Here is a 17,121-nt window from a genome sequence, read left to right as displayed (position 1 = left end):
GCGTCCCCTATCCCTGGCACAGAGACTGGTGCATAGATGCAGTATAGCAATAGATGTTGAATGAAGGAATGTGAGCATTATGGAAGAGCTTTATGGGCATCTATATTTCTAATCATGGAAAATGTAGGGAAACTGAAAAAGTATAAAAATGGGAAGGTGAGAGAATCTAACTAGAACATAGTAGGTGACATAAGAGTTAAAGGAAGTAGGGATTCAAAGGAGCTAAAATCCTGGGGCCATGGTAGGAATTATTCCCTAATTCCATGGCTCACATGCTGTACTCACTGCCAGGAAAATTAGGATGTCATAAATTTATTTTGAATATTAATACCTCAACAAGGAATGTTTATTACCAGGTGGAAGAGGAGGAAGCAGCAAAAGAGACTGAGAAGGAGCAGTCAGAGTGGGAGGAAAACTAGGAGAACGTGCGTCCCAACTCCAACAGAGGAAGTGTTCCAGGAGAGATGGGAGGTGCCATAGGATGAGGAGAGAAGGGTCTTTTAGATTTAGCTGCTAGAGATGATTGGTGACTGTGTTGGGGTCCTCAACACTACTCTCAGGCTCAGTGATTTTCTAGGACTCACAGAGCTGAGAAAAGGCATTATGCTCATGGTTATGGTTTATTACAGTGAAAGGAAACAGATGAAAATAAGCAAAGAAAAATGCACACAGGACAGAGTCCAGGAGAGACCAGGCACAAGCTTCCAGTTGTCTTCTCCCAGCAGAGTTGTTTCACACTGGGGGGAAGGCCAGTTTAGGAAGGGCTGTCTGGTGAATGGGAGGGGAAGAGCTTAAAGAATGAGTATCCAAACCAAAACCAAACCCGTTGCGGTCAAGTTGATTCCGATTCAGAGCAACCCTAATAGGACAGAGTAGAACTGCCCCATAGGGTTTCCAAGGAGTGGCTGGTGGATTCGAACTGGTGACCTTTTGGTTAGCAGCCAAGCTCTTAACCACTGTACCACCAGGGCTCCGTAGAGTGAGTGTAGTGGCTTTTTTGGGGAAGTGTTGCTGTGAGGAGGAGAAGAGAGTAGAGTGGTTGCTGGGGGAGGATGTGGAGTCCAGGAAAGTTCTTTATAAAAGATGGGAGATGCCGAGGCATGTCTGTGTGCTGATGAGAATGATTTAGTAGACAGGGAAAAAACATGCTGCAAAGGAAAGAGGAGAGAAGGACAGAATTGAAGCTCTCCAGAAGGGGAGAGAGGAGATCCAGTGCACAAGTAGAGGGAGTAGCCTGAGGCAGGAGCAGGTGTGGGCAACGTGGAAGGATGGGGAAGTCCAGTCTGATGCCCCATTGTTTTCATTAAAGTAGATATCATGGCTGAGACTTGAGAATGAGGAGAGAGATAAGGACATGGAAGGCTTAAGAGGAGAAGTGTGAGGTTGTTGTTGTTAGGTGCCATTGAGTTGGTTCTGACTTACAGCAGCCCCGAGTGACAGAGTAGAACTGTCTTGTAGGGTATTCTTGAAGGAGGAAGGTAAAGAATCATTTGAAAACAGTGGTGAGAAGGAATCTGATGTATAAGAGAAAAAATAGCCGCCAGTTGAGATGGCTGTGGTGCACTTGGAAACCCTGGTGGTGTAGTGGTTAAGAGCTATGGCTGCCAATCAAATGGTCGGCAGTTCAAATCTACCAGGCGCTCTTTGGAAATCCTATGGGGCAGTTCTACTCTGCTGTATAGGGTCACTATGAGTCGGAATTCACTCAGTGGCAATGGGTTGGTTGATCGTGGTGCCCTTAGAGGAGGGTCTGGCTCGGTAAAGGAAAAGTTCAGAGAAGATGTTGAGGATACAAGGGAGTTTGCTGATTACAATTCAGGAGTTGTGGATGGCACAAGGAGCCCCTAGGTGGTGCAAACGGTTAATGCGCTTGGCTGCTAGCCAAAAGGTTGGAGGTTCAAGTCTACCCAGAGGTGCCTTGGAAAAAAGACTTGGCATTCTACTTCTGAAAAGTCAGCTGTTGAAAACCCTGCAGATCACAGCTCTATTCATGGGTTTGCCATGAGTCAGAATCGATTCCACTGCAACTCATTTTAGATGGTACAAGAGAAGGGTGTGAGGGCCAAAAAAAGTATAGAATTGGGTCAGAGCTTCAGAGCAGAGTCATGATGACAGTCTGGGAGATAATGTGTAACTGGGGAGCCTGAGCTCCTGATAGCGCAAATATGGAGGAGGTGGCAGTGAACCCATAGCTAAAGCTTTAATGAATGAGGGGGAGTGATGGGTGAGGAGGTCTGTAATGACAGCAAAATGACAGGGGCCGGGGGCAAATGGGGGTCTGAAGTTTGATGACGTTAACCCTGTTAGTCTCTTAGAAGAAGGTGGTTCGAGCTGTGATCCTCAGTACAGGTGGTCCCTGACTCACGAAGGGGGTCCTTCTGATGGCTGTGTCTTAAGTCAGTTCTGACGTAAGTCGAATACCTCATTTTTTTTCCTTTTTAGTTTTCATTATTATTGCCTTTTATTCAGTATCTTTATAAATCTGATCTTTATTTGTCTTTGGAGTTTGGAAACATTACATATAAATTTACGGATACGATGACATCAACAAAGTACTCGCCGTAACATTGTGTTTAGTACATACTACTAAAGATAAGGTGTAAAAAAACAAAAAAACAGATGGTCATAAATGTGGTTCGTTATAACAGGAATACATCGTGAGTTGAGGACTGCCTGTGCTAAACTGAGGGTTTTCGAGGATTTGAGTAGCTATTGGTTTCTGCAGCTCCTGTCTCCTTTGTGTTGGGGCTGGGAGGTTGGAGCCTGATAAAGAGCCATTTCATATTTTATTATCACTGACAATACTTTGTAGAATTAGTATAATCTGAACTTCAGCCACATCTCATTTGGCTTCTACTTGAGTCATAGTTTAAAACTAAAGTTTCAGCTTACATCTTCTAAAAGTGGAGAGGACTGTTAGAATATTAACCTCTTCCCACTGCACGTGTTTAGTAGTTGTAACGGGAGGTGCACACCAAAGCCCCCTTCCCTGTGTCAGTAATGTATTTTGAATTATTGTAGATTGAGAAAAGAAAGAGACGAGGAACGTATTAAAAAATTTGTGCAAGAAGAGGCTGTCAGATTCCTTTGGAACCAGGTAAACCCCCTACTTCTGGTTTCCCTAATATGTGAACAAAGAAAAATTGTAAATTTATTGAGATATTCAGAGAGTAGTCAGGGGTATTAAACACCCTCCTCAAAGTGAAGGATATGGCTTATTTACTTTTTTACTAACTCTGGAGTTGGACAGTGAATTTTGCTACATTTTATTTAATCTGGAGGAAAATATTTTCATAATTTTGAGAAGGAAGATAAAGTAATGTAAAGCTGAAGGGAAGCAGTTAAATTGAGAGATGTTGTAATAACATCTTTCCAATATATATATAAAAAACCTAATTTGAAATTTTATGTAGCTTCTTCTTTCTTCTTGTCTGGTCTTATCTTGTTAAAACACTATTTGGAAATATTTGGATGAATGACGACAGACAGTATTTGATGGCTGTAGTATGCATGTTTTAAAAATGCATGACTGCTTGGGAGAGAGAGTTTTAGTCTTGCAATAGCACACTTAGGGGACAGTTCAGATGATTGATTTTGCTGGTATTTTATTACATCAAAGACTTTTTGACAATAATTTCCTGGAAATATTTTTATAGAATACAGTTTTATGATAGGATTTGACCCACAAAACTAAAAACTAATTATTATTTTTAAGGTTTTGTAATTACCAACAGTAAGGGAATGATTATGGAATAATAATACTGTGGAATAGTATACCAGAAAAACCCAAATCCATTCCTCTTGAGTCAATTCTGACTCATAGCGACCCTATGGGGCAGAGCAGAACTGCCCAATAGGATTTCCAAGGAGCGCCTGGTGGATTCGACCCGCTGACCTTTTTGGCTAGCAGCCTGATGTCTTAACTACTGTGCCTCCAGGGCTCCGGATGAAATAGTATGTGGCAGTTCAAAAGAATAAGGTAAATGTTTGGACTGACATGGAAAAGTCTCCAAAGTAATGTTGCTTAGTGAAAAACAGCAAGTTGCAGAACTATATCAGGGTTCCACTTACGTTTAAAAAAAACCCTGTGTATTTGAAAATACATAGAAAAAAGTCTGAGAGGATGTATATCAAACTGCTATCAGTGATTACCTTGGAGGATGGTCGAAAAATTTTATATATTGCTTTTTTGCTTGCAGTTTTTACAGTAAGTGTATCTTACTTTTGAAATTTTAAGAATATTAAAAAAAGTAAAACCCATTGCTGTCAAGTCGATTTCGACTCATAGCAACCCTACAGGACAGAGTAGAACTGCCCCATAGAGTTTCCAAGGAGCACCTGGTGGATTCGAACCGCCGACCTTTTAGTTAGCACTTAACCACCACGTCACCAGGGTTTCCAAAAAAGTAAAGGTCATATTATCAAGAGTTTGAATATTTTTAGGTATTTTAGAGAACTGCATATACTGTATTGTTAGATAGTGTTTAAAAACTCTTATCCCTATGTGACTTCTAAAATGGTGCTATTATTTTAGAGGATCTACTTGTGTCAGTGGCCACTATTCTGTCTTATCGAACAGGCCTCAGCGGATATTGAGTACATTACTGGCCCTTTGGTCAGCCAGATGTGTGCTGTTGTGCTGTGGATTGCCTTTCCTGTAGAAGCAAGATAATTGCTTTGGACCATCCCCACTCTCCTGGTGAGGGCCTTTTGTAACCAAAAACATGTACCACTCACACCAGCCTGGCTGAGGCTGGCGGTGTCACGGAAAGGGCAAAGGCTTTGCAGTTAGGCAGTTTCTAACTCTGGTTCTGCCATTTACCAACTTCAAGACTACTGGAAAAAAAGTTCAAAGGGCAGTTGTCAAAGAGGCGTGCTTTTTATTTTATAATAAAACTGTATCCTCTGATTTATAGGTAAGGTCTCTACAAGCTTGGCAACAGACCATGGACCAGCGCCTGGGCTCCTGGCATGCTGGTGTTCTTAAATCAAGCACTCTGGTGCCACCGGAGCCTCCGTTGTTCACTCAAAGTCGGGAGCCCTCTTCTGATCGAAATTCAGACTGGCTCATCGCTCCCGATGGGGTTCCTCAAGAGAAGTCCTTGCCAGAATTTCCAGACTCTGGTTTTCATTCCTCCCTTACAGAACAGATTCATTGTTTACAGGATTCTCTGGAATGTGAAAAAAGTTCCGCAGAAGGCAGTGAAAGTTCTATAGTGGGGAATTCCATTGACACAGTCAGATATGGCAGAGAGTCAGATTTAGGGGATGTTAGTGAAGAAAATGGTGAACGGAGTAAGGAAAGCTCAAACAATGAGCAGGATAATAGTCTGCTTGAACAGTATTTAACTTCAGTTCAACAGCTGGAAGATGCTGCTGAGAGGACAAATTTTGATGAAGGAATAGGAGATAGTAAGCTTCACGTAGCTTGTTCCCTGGAAAAATCAGATGTCTTGTCTGACAGTGCTTCTGTAGATGAGACTCATGGCCTGTCTCCTCTGCAAGCTGAAGTCAGCCAGACACCAGAGAATCACAAGTTAAATGCCGAAGTTCCAGGACAGCAGTCAGGGTGTGAGTCTGCATTTCAGGTATTGCACGTTGGTGTCACTGTGTAGGGTGTCTGGTTGCTTGGGAAGCAGAAATCCACTTAAAAATGTTTTCAGTTGTCTGCTTCATTTTTGTTTTTTTTTTTGGAGGGGAGTACTCCCCCCATTTTTGTCACTGTTTATATAGGGCCTGTGTTCTTGTCTCATATTTTCCAGATTCTACATAATGAGCTGAGTCTTCATTTTGATTTTGCTAGCCTTTTACTTAACTGTAACATACCAAACGATAATTACATTGAGAGCGGTGTGCACTTCATTTCATAACAACTGAATTGCATCAATGATGTTCTGATTTCTTCTATGTACTCAGATTATTCCCTTTCAAAAATTATTAAACTATAATATCTTAAAGAAAATAGGAAATTTTATCTTCAAGATATAAATAAGAGAGTTTTGATTCTTCTGTATAGGAGGAAATCAATTATGTATTAAGGAATGTAATTGTTAAGACAAATACAATGACAAATATGAGAATGGTGAATTATTTTAAGTGTCCAGTCTTGTTGGAGTAAGAACATGTTTTTTAAGCCTTTTTCCTCCCTTTAGAGTAAGGAAATCCTTTTGAGCAAATTTAGGAAGAAAAGGTAAGGTTATAAAATTTCTCAGTGGAGATTATTAATTTCTTTCCTGGAAGGCTTTAGTTAATGTCATGTATCAGTTTTAACATATGAAGTAAAGTGTTCCACCCATGTTAAAATCAGGTTTACTTAGACCACATAAGAACGTTTCTCTTAGCTGTGAGGAAAGCAAATGCTAGGCTCCATCTACTTGGACTATTGTCATGGCGAACATTATTTTTTCATGTAGTGCTTTTTTTTTTACCCTACAGATAAGCAATATATGTGCCAATATATTTCCAGAAATTAATGCATGTTCATGTTCTCTGTTCCTGCTTATGTTTGCTCATGTATTTCAGCAGAAGGTTTGTGGCCGTTTATTTCGCTTTTGACCTCTGCCTCCGTAGGGAAGAGCATTCAAAGTAACACTAGTGATAGAACATGAATGCCTTTAAAAAAAAAAACAAAAAACTATTTTATATCTAAAGTGCTGAAAAAGTGCCACAATTGGAATACAGTTTAGTGGTGGTTAAGAAAAAAATAAACCTCACTTATTTATTTACTTGTTGACGAGAGTATATATCTGTAACGTTGGGAAGAAATTATAAGATTGTGCTTGAATGTAATAGGTGCATTTGGAAATGAAGGGTAATTTTTGGAAACTTGGTATTTTAATCTTTGAGAAACTTCTGATACCATTGAACAACATATGTCTGATTTTCCCCAATCCACGAACATACAATTATTTACAATTATGGCAATACTTCAGTGTTCTCTAAATTTGGGTGCTAAATATCTACTCATTATTCTGTTACTGTCACTAGGTCCCCTTCCTTGAAGTTATATAAAATGAAAACTTCTGATCCTTCAAGAATAAAATCAGGGATCACATGTTATACTTTGTTGATAGTTAGAAATGTTTCTCCAAGTCTGTTAAAATATCTTTTTCTGGATTTATAAATATGTAGCACTCAGGTTGAGAAGACTTGGATTTCATTCTCAGAAATCCAGACTCTGTTGCAGAGGAAATGTTTTCTGTTATCTTATAACCCAAACAGCAGTCTTATCTTCAAACTGTTTTCCCTGGTAAAGCATGTGTAACAGTGAATGCACGTTAAATAAAAATTGAATTTTTTACTTTTTGAATAATCTAGTTATCTTTTATGAATGATTTGGAATTTCTTCTTAGAAATGCCCTATTTTTCTATTTTACAGTTAAGTGCCTCATTTGCTGCCCATACTTAGACAAAGAAAAACCAACTTGCACTGCACTAGTACCAAAGTGCTACTTCATGGTACATTAACTTTTCATAAAAGCTGCGGAAATGTCCCGGTTCAGTATTACCTGCGTAGGTGTGTGCTAACGTCCTCTCCTGTCTTTTTTTTTCCAAGAAATGGTGAAACACAACTAAATTTGTTGGAACATTAGAATTTATCAGCAGGATTTCCTTTTAGCCCATTAATAGTATTCGGAATACTTTTATAAAAAATTGACAGAATTATTAATTTTATGCTCATCTGTTTTTTTGTTACTTTTTAAGTACAAGAATATTAAGCAGCCCATGCCCCTTAACTGTACAGATTATCTTGAATGCAGATAGAATAAAAATAATGTAAATTAGAATGTAGGAATTCTGTGGCATAGATTTAATACATTTTGATGGGTTTTATAGTATAGTTTAAAAGTGATTTATATACCTCAGCTCTGGTAACTATGGGCTGTTTATTGGTCTGGCTTAAGAGGGAATGGGTGTGGTCATTTTGGGAGGTTGAGCTTTGAACACAGTTGTATTTTTTTCTAACATGAGAGGTTTCGTTCAGCTGTGCTATTTTAGTTCACATCAATTCTCTTCATTTATGAAAAATTCAATGTATCAACAGGAATTTCTGTAGAAGCACAGAATCATACCATGTAAGAGCTGGAAGGAACCTTAGAGATTATAATTCTAATCTTTTTAAAGATAAAACTAAGGAACAGAGAAGTTAAGTGATTTGTCTAAGGTTACAGCTCGGTAGTAGTAAAAAGTAAACCGTAAAAACTTAAATGGTATTGTATTTGAAAATTTTATTATACCCTTTTCATTAATCTCTCTATTTAGTGATTCAGTAGAGGATTCTGTACATTTTTCATTCTCTTGGAAAGAGAAAAAAAAGTTCTAAGAGAACTAGAACCCTACCATAGAGTTGCTTGTAGAAGATAACTCATTCCTTGGGATCCCTGAGTGAGTTTTCTCTAAGAAATGTGATTTGATTAAAATGTGTTCTTTTTTTTTTTTTTTTAAAGAACAATATAGTAGAAATTAAATTTTTGGAAACAAATAACTGCATCTAAGAGTTCATTTATTTGATGACAGGAGTATGACAGGTTACCAATAAGTATAAAATTCTCTAGTGAAATGTTGAGTTTAATTGTTTCATCCACAGTTTTACAGAAGAACAGATGCTGAAGTTTTAACTCCCCGGGGTGCTGAAAGCTTTAATCATGACCGCTGACACGTACACAGTTTAGTCTGGCTTTATAAGTGTAGTTATAAAAGGCCACATAATGTGCATGTTTTAGGAAAATGGTCATTTATCTGCACAATTGATTGTATATATGCAAATAACTTTATTCTTGAGTAATGTGGGTGCCATTCTTGTGTGTGGGTTTTCTTATTTGTTTTGGATTGTATTAAATACATAAACACTATGATAGTGTATTTTCCTGTTATCTACTTAAGACAAGTGTAGTTCCACTTTTTATAAATATTTCAGGAAGAATACAGGCATAACATACTATACTATTTCCCTTGGTACTTTTCTTTTGTTGTTGCACAAATTCTTAGAATTGGGTTTATAACAATAATATATAAAACCCCGTTTTCAGAAGAATTAATACACAGTAAAAAGGGAAAATATAGGATGAGTCTGATCGGTTTTCCATTCATAATGAAAAGGATAAGGTACTGTATATTTTTATTTTGGCATGTACTTTATTAAATAATATTTATTATATTGTAATGTTTTAACTTACATGACCCCCTCATTCCTGAAGTGAAGCAGAAAGGGTCTGTAAAGAACTTTCTAAACATTTTAAATGAGATTGCTTTCACTGATCAAACCCATTGTGCCGTATTAAAATGAAAAGTCAAGTAAAGCAGTCTGCACAGCCTTGGGGAGAAAATAATTATCTTTTAAAAATGAGGTGCTTTTTATTTGTATATGAATAAGAAAATACTAAATTTTAATTACTGGATTTAGCAGATAGCAGGAATCACTGTAGTGGCTTTGTTAATTTTAATTTCTTTGAGTGTTTTGTAATAATTTTAATATTGACAATAAGAGTTTAAAAATAATTTGATTGTGGACTGCTTTTAGATTTTAGATGATACAAAGTGGTTTGGTCTGTTTTATGAAGGCTTAATATTTTGTATTATACTTATTTAATTTGTATTTGTGTCTCTAATTTTAAATAAAAGGTTTGTACATTTGAGTAAATTATCTGTATTATAGTGACTGCTGGTGATGGTTCTTATTCACTGTGTTTGTAATTCATGGATGAATAAAATTCAGAACAAGTTGCAACTAGAACTCTGCTAAGTAAGGTCCTGAGTATTAGTGTAATATAATTGAAGTCACAAACAAACAGTCCTACCCTTATGAAAATGAACATGAAGTGAAAGGAATGCTAATTTAGTTTTATTCAGTATACCCAAACCCATTGCCATCGAGTCAATTCTGACTCATAGCAACCCTATAAGGCAGAGTAGAACTGCCCCATCGGGTTTCCAAGGAGCGCCTGGTGGATTCAAACTGCCGACCTTTTGGTTAGCAGCCAAAGCACTTAACTACTGTGCCACCAGGGTTTCCTTATTCAGTATAGATTCATTATTTCCTGGATCCTCAGTGGAATTTGCTGGTAGAGAAGAGCAGATATCATTCCTCAAAGAGCATAGATAACATTGTTAGATGCTGTGAAGACAGTGAGTAACAAGAGTAGACACTTCCTTGTTGAACACATTAGGACCTGTAGTTGGTTGGTTCATCAAAAGATTGGTTAGAGCAGGGAATCATGAAAAACTTAAAGAAAATCTTTCTTGAGCTATAATTGACCTACAATAAACTGCACATATTTAAAGAAGACTGGTTGAAAAATTTTGATGCATATGTGCCCATGAAATTATTACAAAAATCAAGATACTGAACATCCAGCACCCCCAAACATTTTCTCATCCCCTCTGTATTCCCCCCTCCCATAGGCAGTCCCTGGATTACACACAAGTTCCATTCCTAAATCCGTCTTTAAGATGAATTTGTACATAAGTTGGAACAGTTACGTAGGGTTCATATCTAATGTCAGTCAATTGTTTGTCTTAGTATATAGTATATAGTGTACCTTTCTATGCATGAGAAACATTAAGTGCTTCCAGATACACTAAAACATCTTTAACATAATGATACAGTAATAATGTTTTCATACATGTTGTAAAATAGTGCCCATTGTTAAAAGCCATCGTATGTATCTTGAATTTTTAATAGGCTTTATGAGGGCTGGTTTGTAACTATGTTGTACATATGTCGGATGTTCATAACCCCGGGGGCTGCCTGTATTTCCTCTGGTTTCTTTTACTCAATATAATTATTTTGAGATTCACCCAGTAGTTCATTCCTTTTTATTGCTGAGTGGTATTCCATTGTATGTATTTGCTACAATTTGTTTTAGCTGTTCATCTGTTGATGACTCTCACAAATGAAGAGTCCAGTTGTTCCCAGTTGTTGGCTCTTACAAATTAAGCTTCTTTGCGCATTTACGTACAAGCCTTCCCATGGCCGTGTCCTTTCATTTCTCTTGGGTGAATACCTAGGAGTGGAGTGGCTGGGTTGTACGGTAGGGGTATGTTTAACTTTTTAAGAAACTGCCAAACCAAATTTTGTTTTCCAAAGTGATTTCTATCATTTTGCATTCCCACTAGCAGGATAGAATAGTTCCACTTTTTCTACATCCTCACCAGCACTTGGTGTGGTCAGTCTTTTTAATTTTAGCCATTCTAGTAGATGTATAGCAGTATCTCCTTGTGGCACCCTGGTGGCACAATGGTTAAGAGCTTGGCTGCTAACTGGAAAGGTCAGCAGTTTGAACCCAGCTGTGGCTCCTGGGAGAAAAGACTTGGTGATCTGCTCCCGTAAAGATCACAGTCTAGGAATCCTTATGAAGCAGTTCTACTCCATCATATAGAGTTTCTGTGAGTCGGAATCAACTTGACAGCACACAACGATGACTAATGATGTTGAATATCTATTTATTTATTTGTCTTCTATACATCTTTGGCTAAGTGTCCCAAAGTTTGGTGAAGTATTCCAAAAATTTGCCCATTTTAAAAACTGGGTTGTCTTAATTTTGAGTTGTAAGAGTTCTCTGTATAATCTAGGTACAAATCCTTCATCAGATATCTGTTTTGCAAATATTTTGTCCCAGGCTGTGGGTTGCCTTTTTATGTTTTTTGAAGGGTAAAAGTTTTAAATTTTGATGAAATCCAACATATTGATTTTTTTCTCTATAGTTCATGCTTTTTGTGATGTATTTAAGAAATTTTTTGCCATACCCGAGATCACTAAGATATTCAGTATTCTCAAATGTTGTGGTTTTAGCTGTTAACATTTAAGCTAATGAGCCCATTTCTAAGTTAATTTTTTAATACGGTGTGATAAAGTTTGAGACTTACTATTTTTTGCATCTGGTTATCTGGTTATCTGGCACCATTTGTTGAAAAGATTGTCCTTTCCCTATTTAACTGCTGTGGCACCTTTGTCAAAAACCAATTGGCCATATATGTGTGAGTCTATTTTTGGATTCTATTCTGTACAATTGATTTATTTGTTTATATGTCAGTACTACACTATCTTGATTAATATAGCATTATAATAAGTCTTGAAATCAGGTAGTGTAAGTCCTCCAACTTGGTTCTTTTTCCGTGTTGTTTTGAGTATACACACTCTGGAGTTCTGTGGCTTTCGTGTGTAAATTCTACATAGAATGGACCATTTCTAGTTTGGGTTTCTTTAAAATGCAGGGAGAATTTAAAAGAATTTGTCAAGTCGCCTGAATGCAGAATATATCTAGGTTTTTTGTTTTAATTTCTCCCTCTCGTCTTTTTTCTTGCCCTTACCTAAATCAATAGCATTTTTTTTTAACTCTTTAAAACAATTTATCTTTGAGTCTTTCCAAAGCACTCAATTTTGTTTTCCAAGACAATTTTCTGTTTTTCCACTTGATTTCAAAGGTTCATGTACTGTGTAATCAGACTATATAATTAAAATAAACTGTAACCAGCATGGCCTGGTTTGGAAACACACACCCACTGGTGGGAGTAGAAGAGCACACTGTGAACAGGAAGTCGAAAAAGCAAGTCAGCAGAATAGCAAAGCTTTGCTTGTACTTTCTCATTTGTCTTTGAAGGAAAATAAAACCTCACACTCCAGATAAGATTATTTTAAATTATACAATCTAACATGCAGAGTTGAGAGTCTATATCTTTTTAAAGTGTATCTAAATTGATGCCGATTCCCAGTTTGGTGACCAGGTGGGTGTTACTGGTGGTTAGCAAGGGTCAGGATGCCCAAAAGTTCTGCTAATCAAACTCTGGGGAGTACATTTTGTATGATTCCATTTACATGACATTCTGGAAAAGGAGACATTATACTGGCAGAAAATAGTGGTTGTCAGGGGTTGAGGTAGGGATTGATTTTAACAGGGCTGCATGTGGGAATTTTTAGGGTAATGAAACTGTTCTATGTGGTTGTGGATATGTGATTCCATGTATTTGTCAAAATCCATAAGATGGCATACCACAAAGACTGAGCTTTAGTGTCTGTAAATTTTACCCCCCAGAATATCAACTAGGACGTCAGGGGTCTCAGGATGGAATGCAGACAGATGAATCTAACTGTATTACCACATATGATAGAACCTTACTAAAGGCAGTGAGGAAAGGGGCAGGGGGACCTGAGTAACTTCGGAAAACCATGTTTTGATTGAATAGTGTAAGGGTAAAGACACATATATACACACTGTACTCCAGTGGTAAATTTGTTTCTTACAGGGGTATAGGGTAGCAATTCTGAAACTATTTTACATGTATACTAAACCAAAAAAAAAAAAAAAGGGCAACCCAAGTCACTGTTGTCAAGTTGATTCTGACTCACAGCGACTGCTCAGTATACTAAACCAAAAAAACCCAAATCTGTTGTGGTCGAGTTAATTCTGACTCATAGTGACCCTATAGGACAGAGTAGAACTGCCCCATATGGTTTCCAAGGGGCGCCTGGTGGATTCAAACTGCTGACCTTTTGGTTAGCAGATGTAGCTTGTAACTACACCACCACAAGGGTTTTTTCTATGTATACTGGGGTTGAACAAATAAGTTAGTATATTTTAGATAATAGGCAGGTATCTCACTATTGGAGAAAAAGTTACAAATAAGCAAAGGGAGAATGCTAATACGAGCCCTGTGGTGCTGGATTACAGTTGAAGGTAACAGTATGAACTCATATTTATTTTAAGATAGATAAAAAAGTACAAGATTATTACAGAACTATAGATACATGTGCATACATGAGTTAGTATTCACACGTATTTATTTCTTAGTTTTGTCAAGAAGGCCTAGAAAGAGACACTGTCGTAGCAAAAAGCATACCTAGCACCCTGATTTCGGTCTGTAAATACCGCTCTTGAATAAAAGGAATCAGAGATGCGGCAGGGAAAATACAAGGTAAGCTTAGAGCATCTTACAGTGACAGAAGTGATTAAAAAAAAAAAAAGATGGGGCATGTCAAAAGGACATAGTAGGCAACCTGAAGAAGGCTCCCAATGACCAAAGGTCGATTAATTGGAGCAACAAAATAAATATTGGGTTATAACCAAAGGAATAAAATACTCAAGATTGTACACTGATGTAAGTAAACTGTTGAATAAATGAATGGGGAAGAAGGGCCAACTGTTCCTTACAGAAGACTTCCAATAATAAATGTAGAAGGAATGAGGGAAATAAAAAATCACCATTAGAACACCACAGTAATAATTGCTCCAAGAGAGACCCACTAAGGAACACTACAATTAGTGGGCAAAAATTTAAGGACAGACAGGATATTTGCAGAGCCTCAAACTAAATTCCCCCAAATATTTATTAGTTATTTTGGTAGGTTTAACATATACCCACAAATTCTTTGATACTCCTCCCTTGTGAAGGTAAGGCTTAATTTCCCTCTCCTGAGTGTGGGCTGGATTTAGTGGCTGACTACTAACAAATAGAAAGGGAAAAATAGAATCTACTGTACAGAAACTTAGCAGATAGTACCTCAGCCTGTGATCAAGGTTAACATCACCAGTGATAAGTCATGCTGATATCATATTCCCCCGATCTGATGTCATGAGAATGGCACTTCACTTCTAGTATTCTTCCACTAAATCCCAATGTCAATCTATTCATGAGAAAACACCAAACACAAATTAAGGGAAGTTCTACAAAATACCTGACCAGTTCTCTTCAAAAGTTTCAAGGTCACTAAGAACAAGGATGGAAAACTGTCACAGATAGGAAAAGACAAAGGAGACATGATGACTGAATGCAACATAGTACCCTGGATTAGATCCTGAATCAGGTAAAGAACATTAATGAAACAACTGGTAAGATCTGAATAAAGTCTAGTTTTGTTAATAGTACGATACAAGTGTTAGTTTCTTAGTTTTGAGTATATGAAGGGTATACGGAACTCTGTCTATATAGGAACTCTTTGTAACTCTTTTCGTACATCTAAAGTTCTCTCAAAAAGTTTTTTAAAAGTCTGGGGAGCTTCACAAAATGAAGATTTCAGATAACTCCTGTCCCAGAGGCTGACTCAGCAGGTCAGTGGTGGGATCCAGAATCTCTTTTTTATAAGTGTGATTGTCAGTGAAGCTTGCATTGAGGACTACAGAACTGGAGACGTCAAGAGGCAGGAAAGTTTATGCCATTTCTCTCTAAATCATACATGTGGGCCAAAGGAACTGGCCTTCACAGATAAGAGATTAAAAAAAGGAAGAGACACCCATTAATTTGAGGAAATGGATCAAGGCAGTAGCTGTACCACCTACCTCTACAATCCACCATCAGAAATGGAGCGGATTTGCTAGTGAATATCCCCTAAGGGTGCTGCATCAGAAATGGGGCTTGCTTTGTTTTGGCTTAGAGAATTTACCTATAAGATCCATGCTTTGTTTTGCTTAGAGAAATAAAGTTCAGCAACAGTAGCATCCGAAGCCATTTTTTTGCAGATAGGTCAAAAGATCAGTTCCTCGGGTTTCATACCATAACACACAAATCTTATGTTTTTGTTTTTATTTTCTCCAACTCTCAAGGTGAAATTACCATAAACAGAGCAGTCAGAAATTCCTTATGCTGTGTGGTAACCTGAAATAGGGAATTCAAGAGGAAGAAATTCCGAATGCCGGACCAGGTAGTTATTTGTCATCTCATTTATTCCTAAGTGCAGGTGGTGTTGCCCCTAATTTCCAGTTAAGGCAACTGGAGCTTAAGGAATGTGCCCAGGATGGCACTGTAAGTAAGAGGCAAGCTGTGGCCCAGCCCCAGGCCTGCTAGGATCTTTGCCGGGTAGCGTTCTGCGTTGGACGCGCTGAAGTAGGAGTGTGGTGACTTCGCAGTCAGAGATGTCTTAAGAATCTAGCAGTGTTGGACAGATTTCTCTGGTTCTAGCTGCTCGTCTGGGAAACCCTGGTGGTGTAGTGGTTAAGTGCTACAGCTGCTAACCAAAGGGTCGGCAGTTCAAACCCGCCGGGCGCTCCTTGGAAACTCTGTGGGGCAGTTCTACTCTGTCCTATGGGGTCGCTATGAGTCGGAATCGACTCGACGGCACTGGCTTTTGGTTTGGGTTGGTTTAGCTGCTCATCTGTAGCTATGGCAACTGTAAAATATATTTAAGGTCACTCAAATGCCTCGGGTTATGAGTGCTTGTGTGAAAGGGGGTTAATAAGGATCACTAGGTTGGCCCTACACCACGACCTAGAAGTCGGCATGTGCGGGCTAAGCATCTGCTACCTGCCAGGTCGCCAAAGGGGAAGATGGGTGCCCGGGGGCCACCTCCTGTGAGACAGGTCCAATCAGAGCCCAAGTCTAGCGGGTGGGACTCGACCTCGGCAGGCAGAGGGGCGCGGAAGTCGCCTTTTATGACAACCCATGGCCCTGGAAGGCCGAACTTCCTCAAGGAAGAGGGAGAACGAAACGGTGGCTCGGGAAGGGGCTGCCCGGGGCAGATCCTCCTCTTGCTCCGTTCACGGGCCTGGTCGCTCCTGCAGGTGGTCCTGCCGCGAAGACACTCGAACGAGAACGAGCAGAGCCCATCGTGGTCAAATAAGCTTAAAGCCGTCGATCGTAATTTATGTTAATTCTTCTTCCCCAACCTTGGGACGACAGCCTGGGGCGGGTGCATTTCCAGGGCCTGGGACGACGGCCTGGGGCGGGTGCATTTCCAGGGCCTGGGACGACGGCCTGGGGCGGGTGCACTTCCAGGGCCTGGGACGACGCCTGGGACGACGACCTGGGGCGGGTGCACTTCCAAGGCCTGGGACGACGGCCTGGGGCGGGTGCACTTCCAGGGCCTGGGACGACGGCCTGGGACGACGGCCTGGGGCGGGTGCACTTCCAGGGCCTGGGAGGACGGCCTGGGGCGGGTCCACTTCCAGGGCCTGGGACGACGCCTGGGGCGGGTGCACTCCAAGGCCTGGGACGACGGCCTGGGGCGGGTGCACTCCAAGGCCTGGGACGACGGCCTGGGGCGGGTGCACTCCAAGGCCTGGGACGACGGCCTGGGGCGGGTGCACTCCAAGGCCTGGGACGACGGCCTGGGGCGGGTGCACTCCAAGGCCTGTGACGACGGCCTGGGGCGGGTGCACTTCCAAGGCCTGGGACGACGGCCTGGGGCGGGTG

At 39.6% G+C, this 17,121-nt stretch overlaps 1 protein-coding gene across 2 annotated transcripts in view; it reads left to right on the top strand.

Annotated features, from left to right (window-relative positions):
- The window catches only part of CEP97 (centrosomal protein 97), a 34,907-nt gene extending 20,938 nt beyond the window's left edge, over nt 1-13,969 (top strand). For both annotated transcript variants that reach the window (XM_064273035.1, XM_003418967.4), the window contains 2 exons: nt 3,022-3,097; nt 4,917-13,969. In XM_064273035.1, coding sequence (XP_064129105.1) covers nt 3,022-3,097; nt 4,917-5,615 — 775 coding nt within the window. In that variant the 3' untranslated portion in view covers nt 5,616-13,969. The remainder of the gene's footprint in view (nt 1-3,021; nt 3,098-4,916) is intronic.
- Nucleotides 13,970-17,121: the final 3,152 nt, after the last annotated feature.

This window comes from Loxodonta africana, chromosome 20 (assembly GCF_030014295.1).
Source record: "Loxodonta africana isolate mLoxAfr1 chromosome 20, mLoxAfr1.hap2, whole genome shotgun sequence".
In the NCBI taxonomy this organism is placed as follows: Eukaryota; Metazoa; Chordata; class Mammalia; order Proboscidea; family Elephantidae; genus Loxodonta; species Loxodonta africana.
Note: the sequence above shows the minus strand (reverse complement) of the source record. Positions and strands in the feature narration are given on the sequence as shown.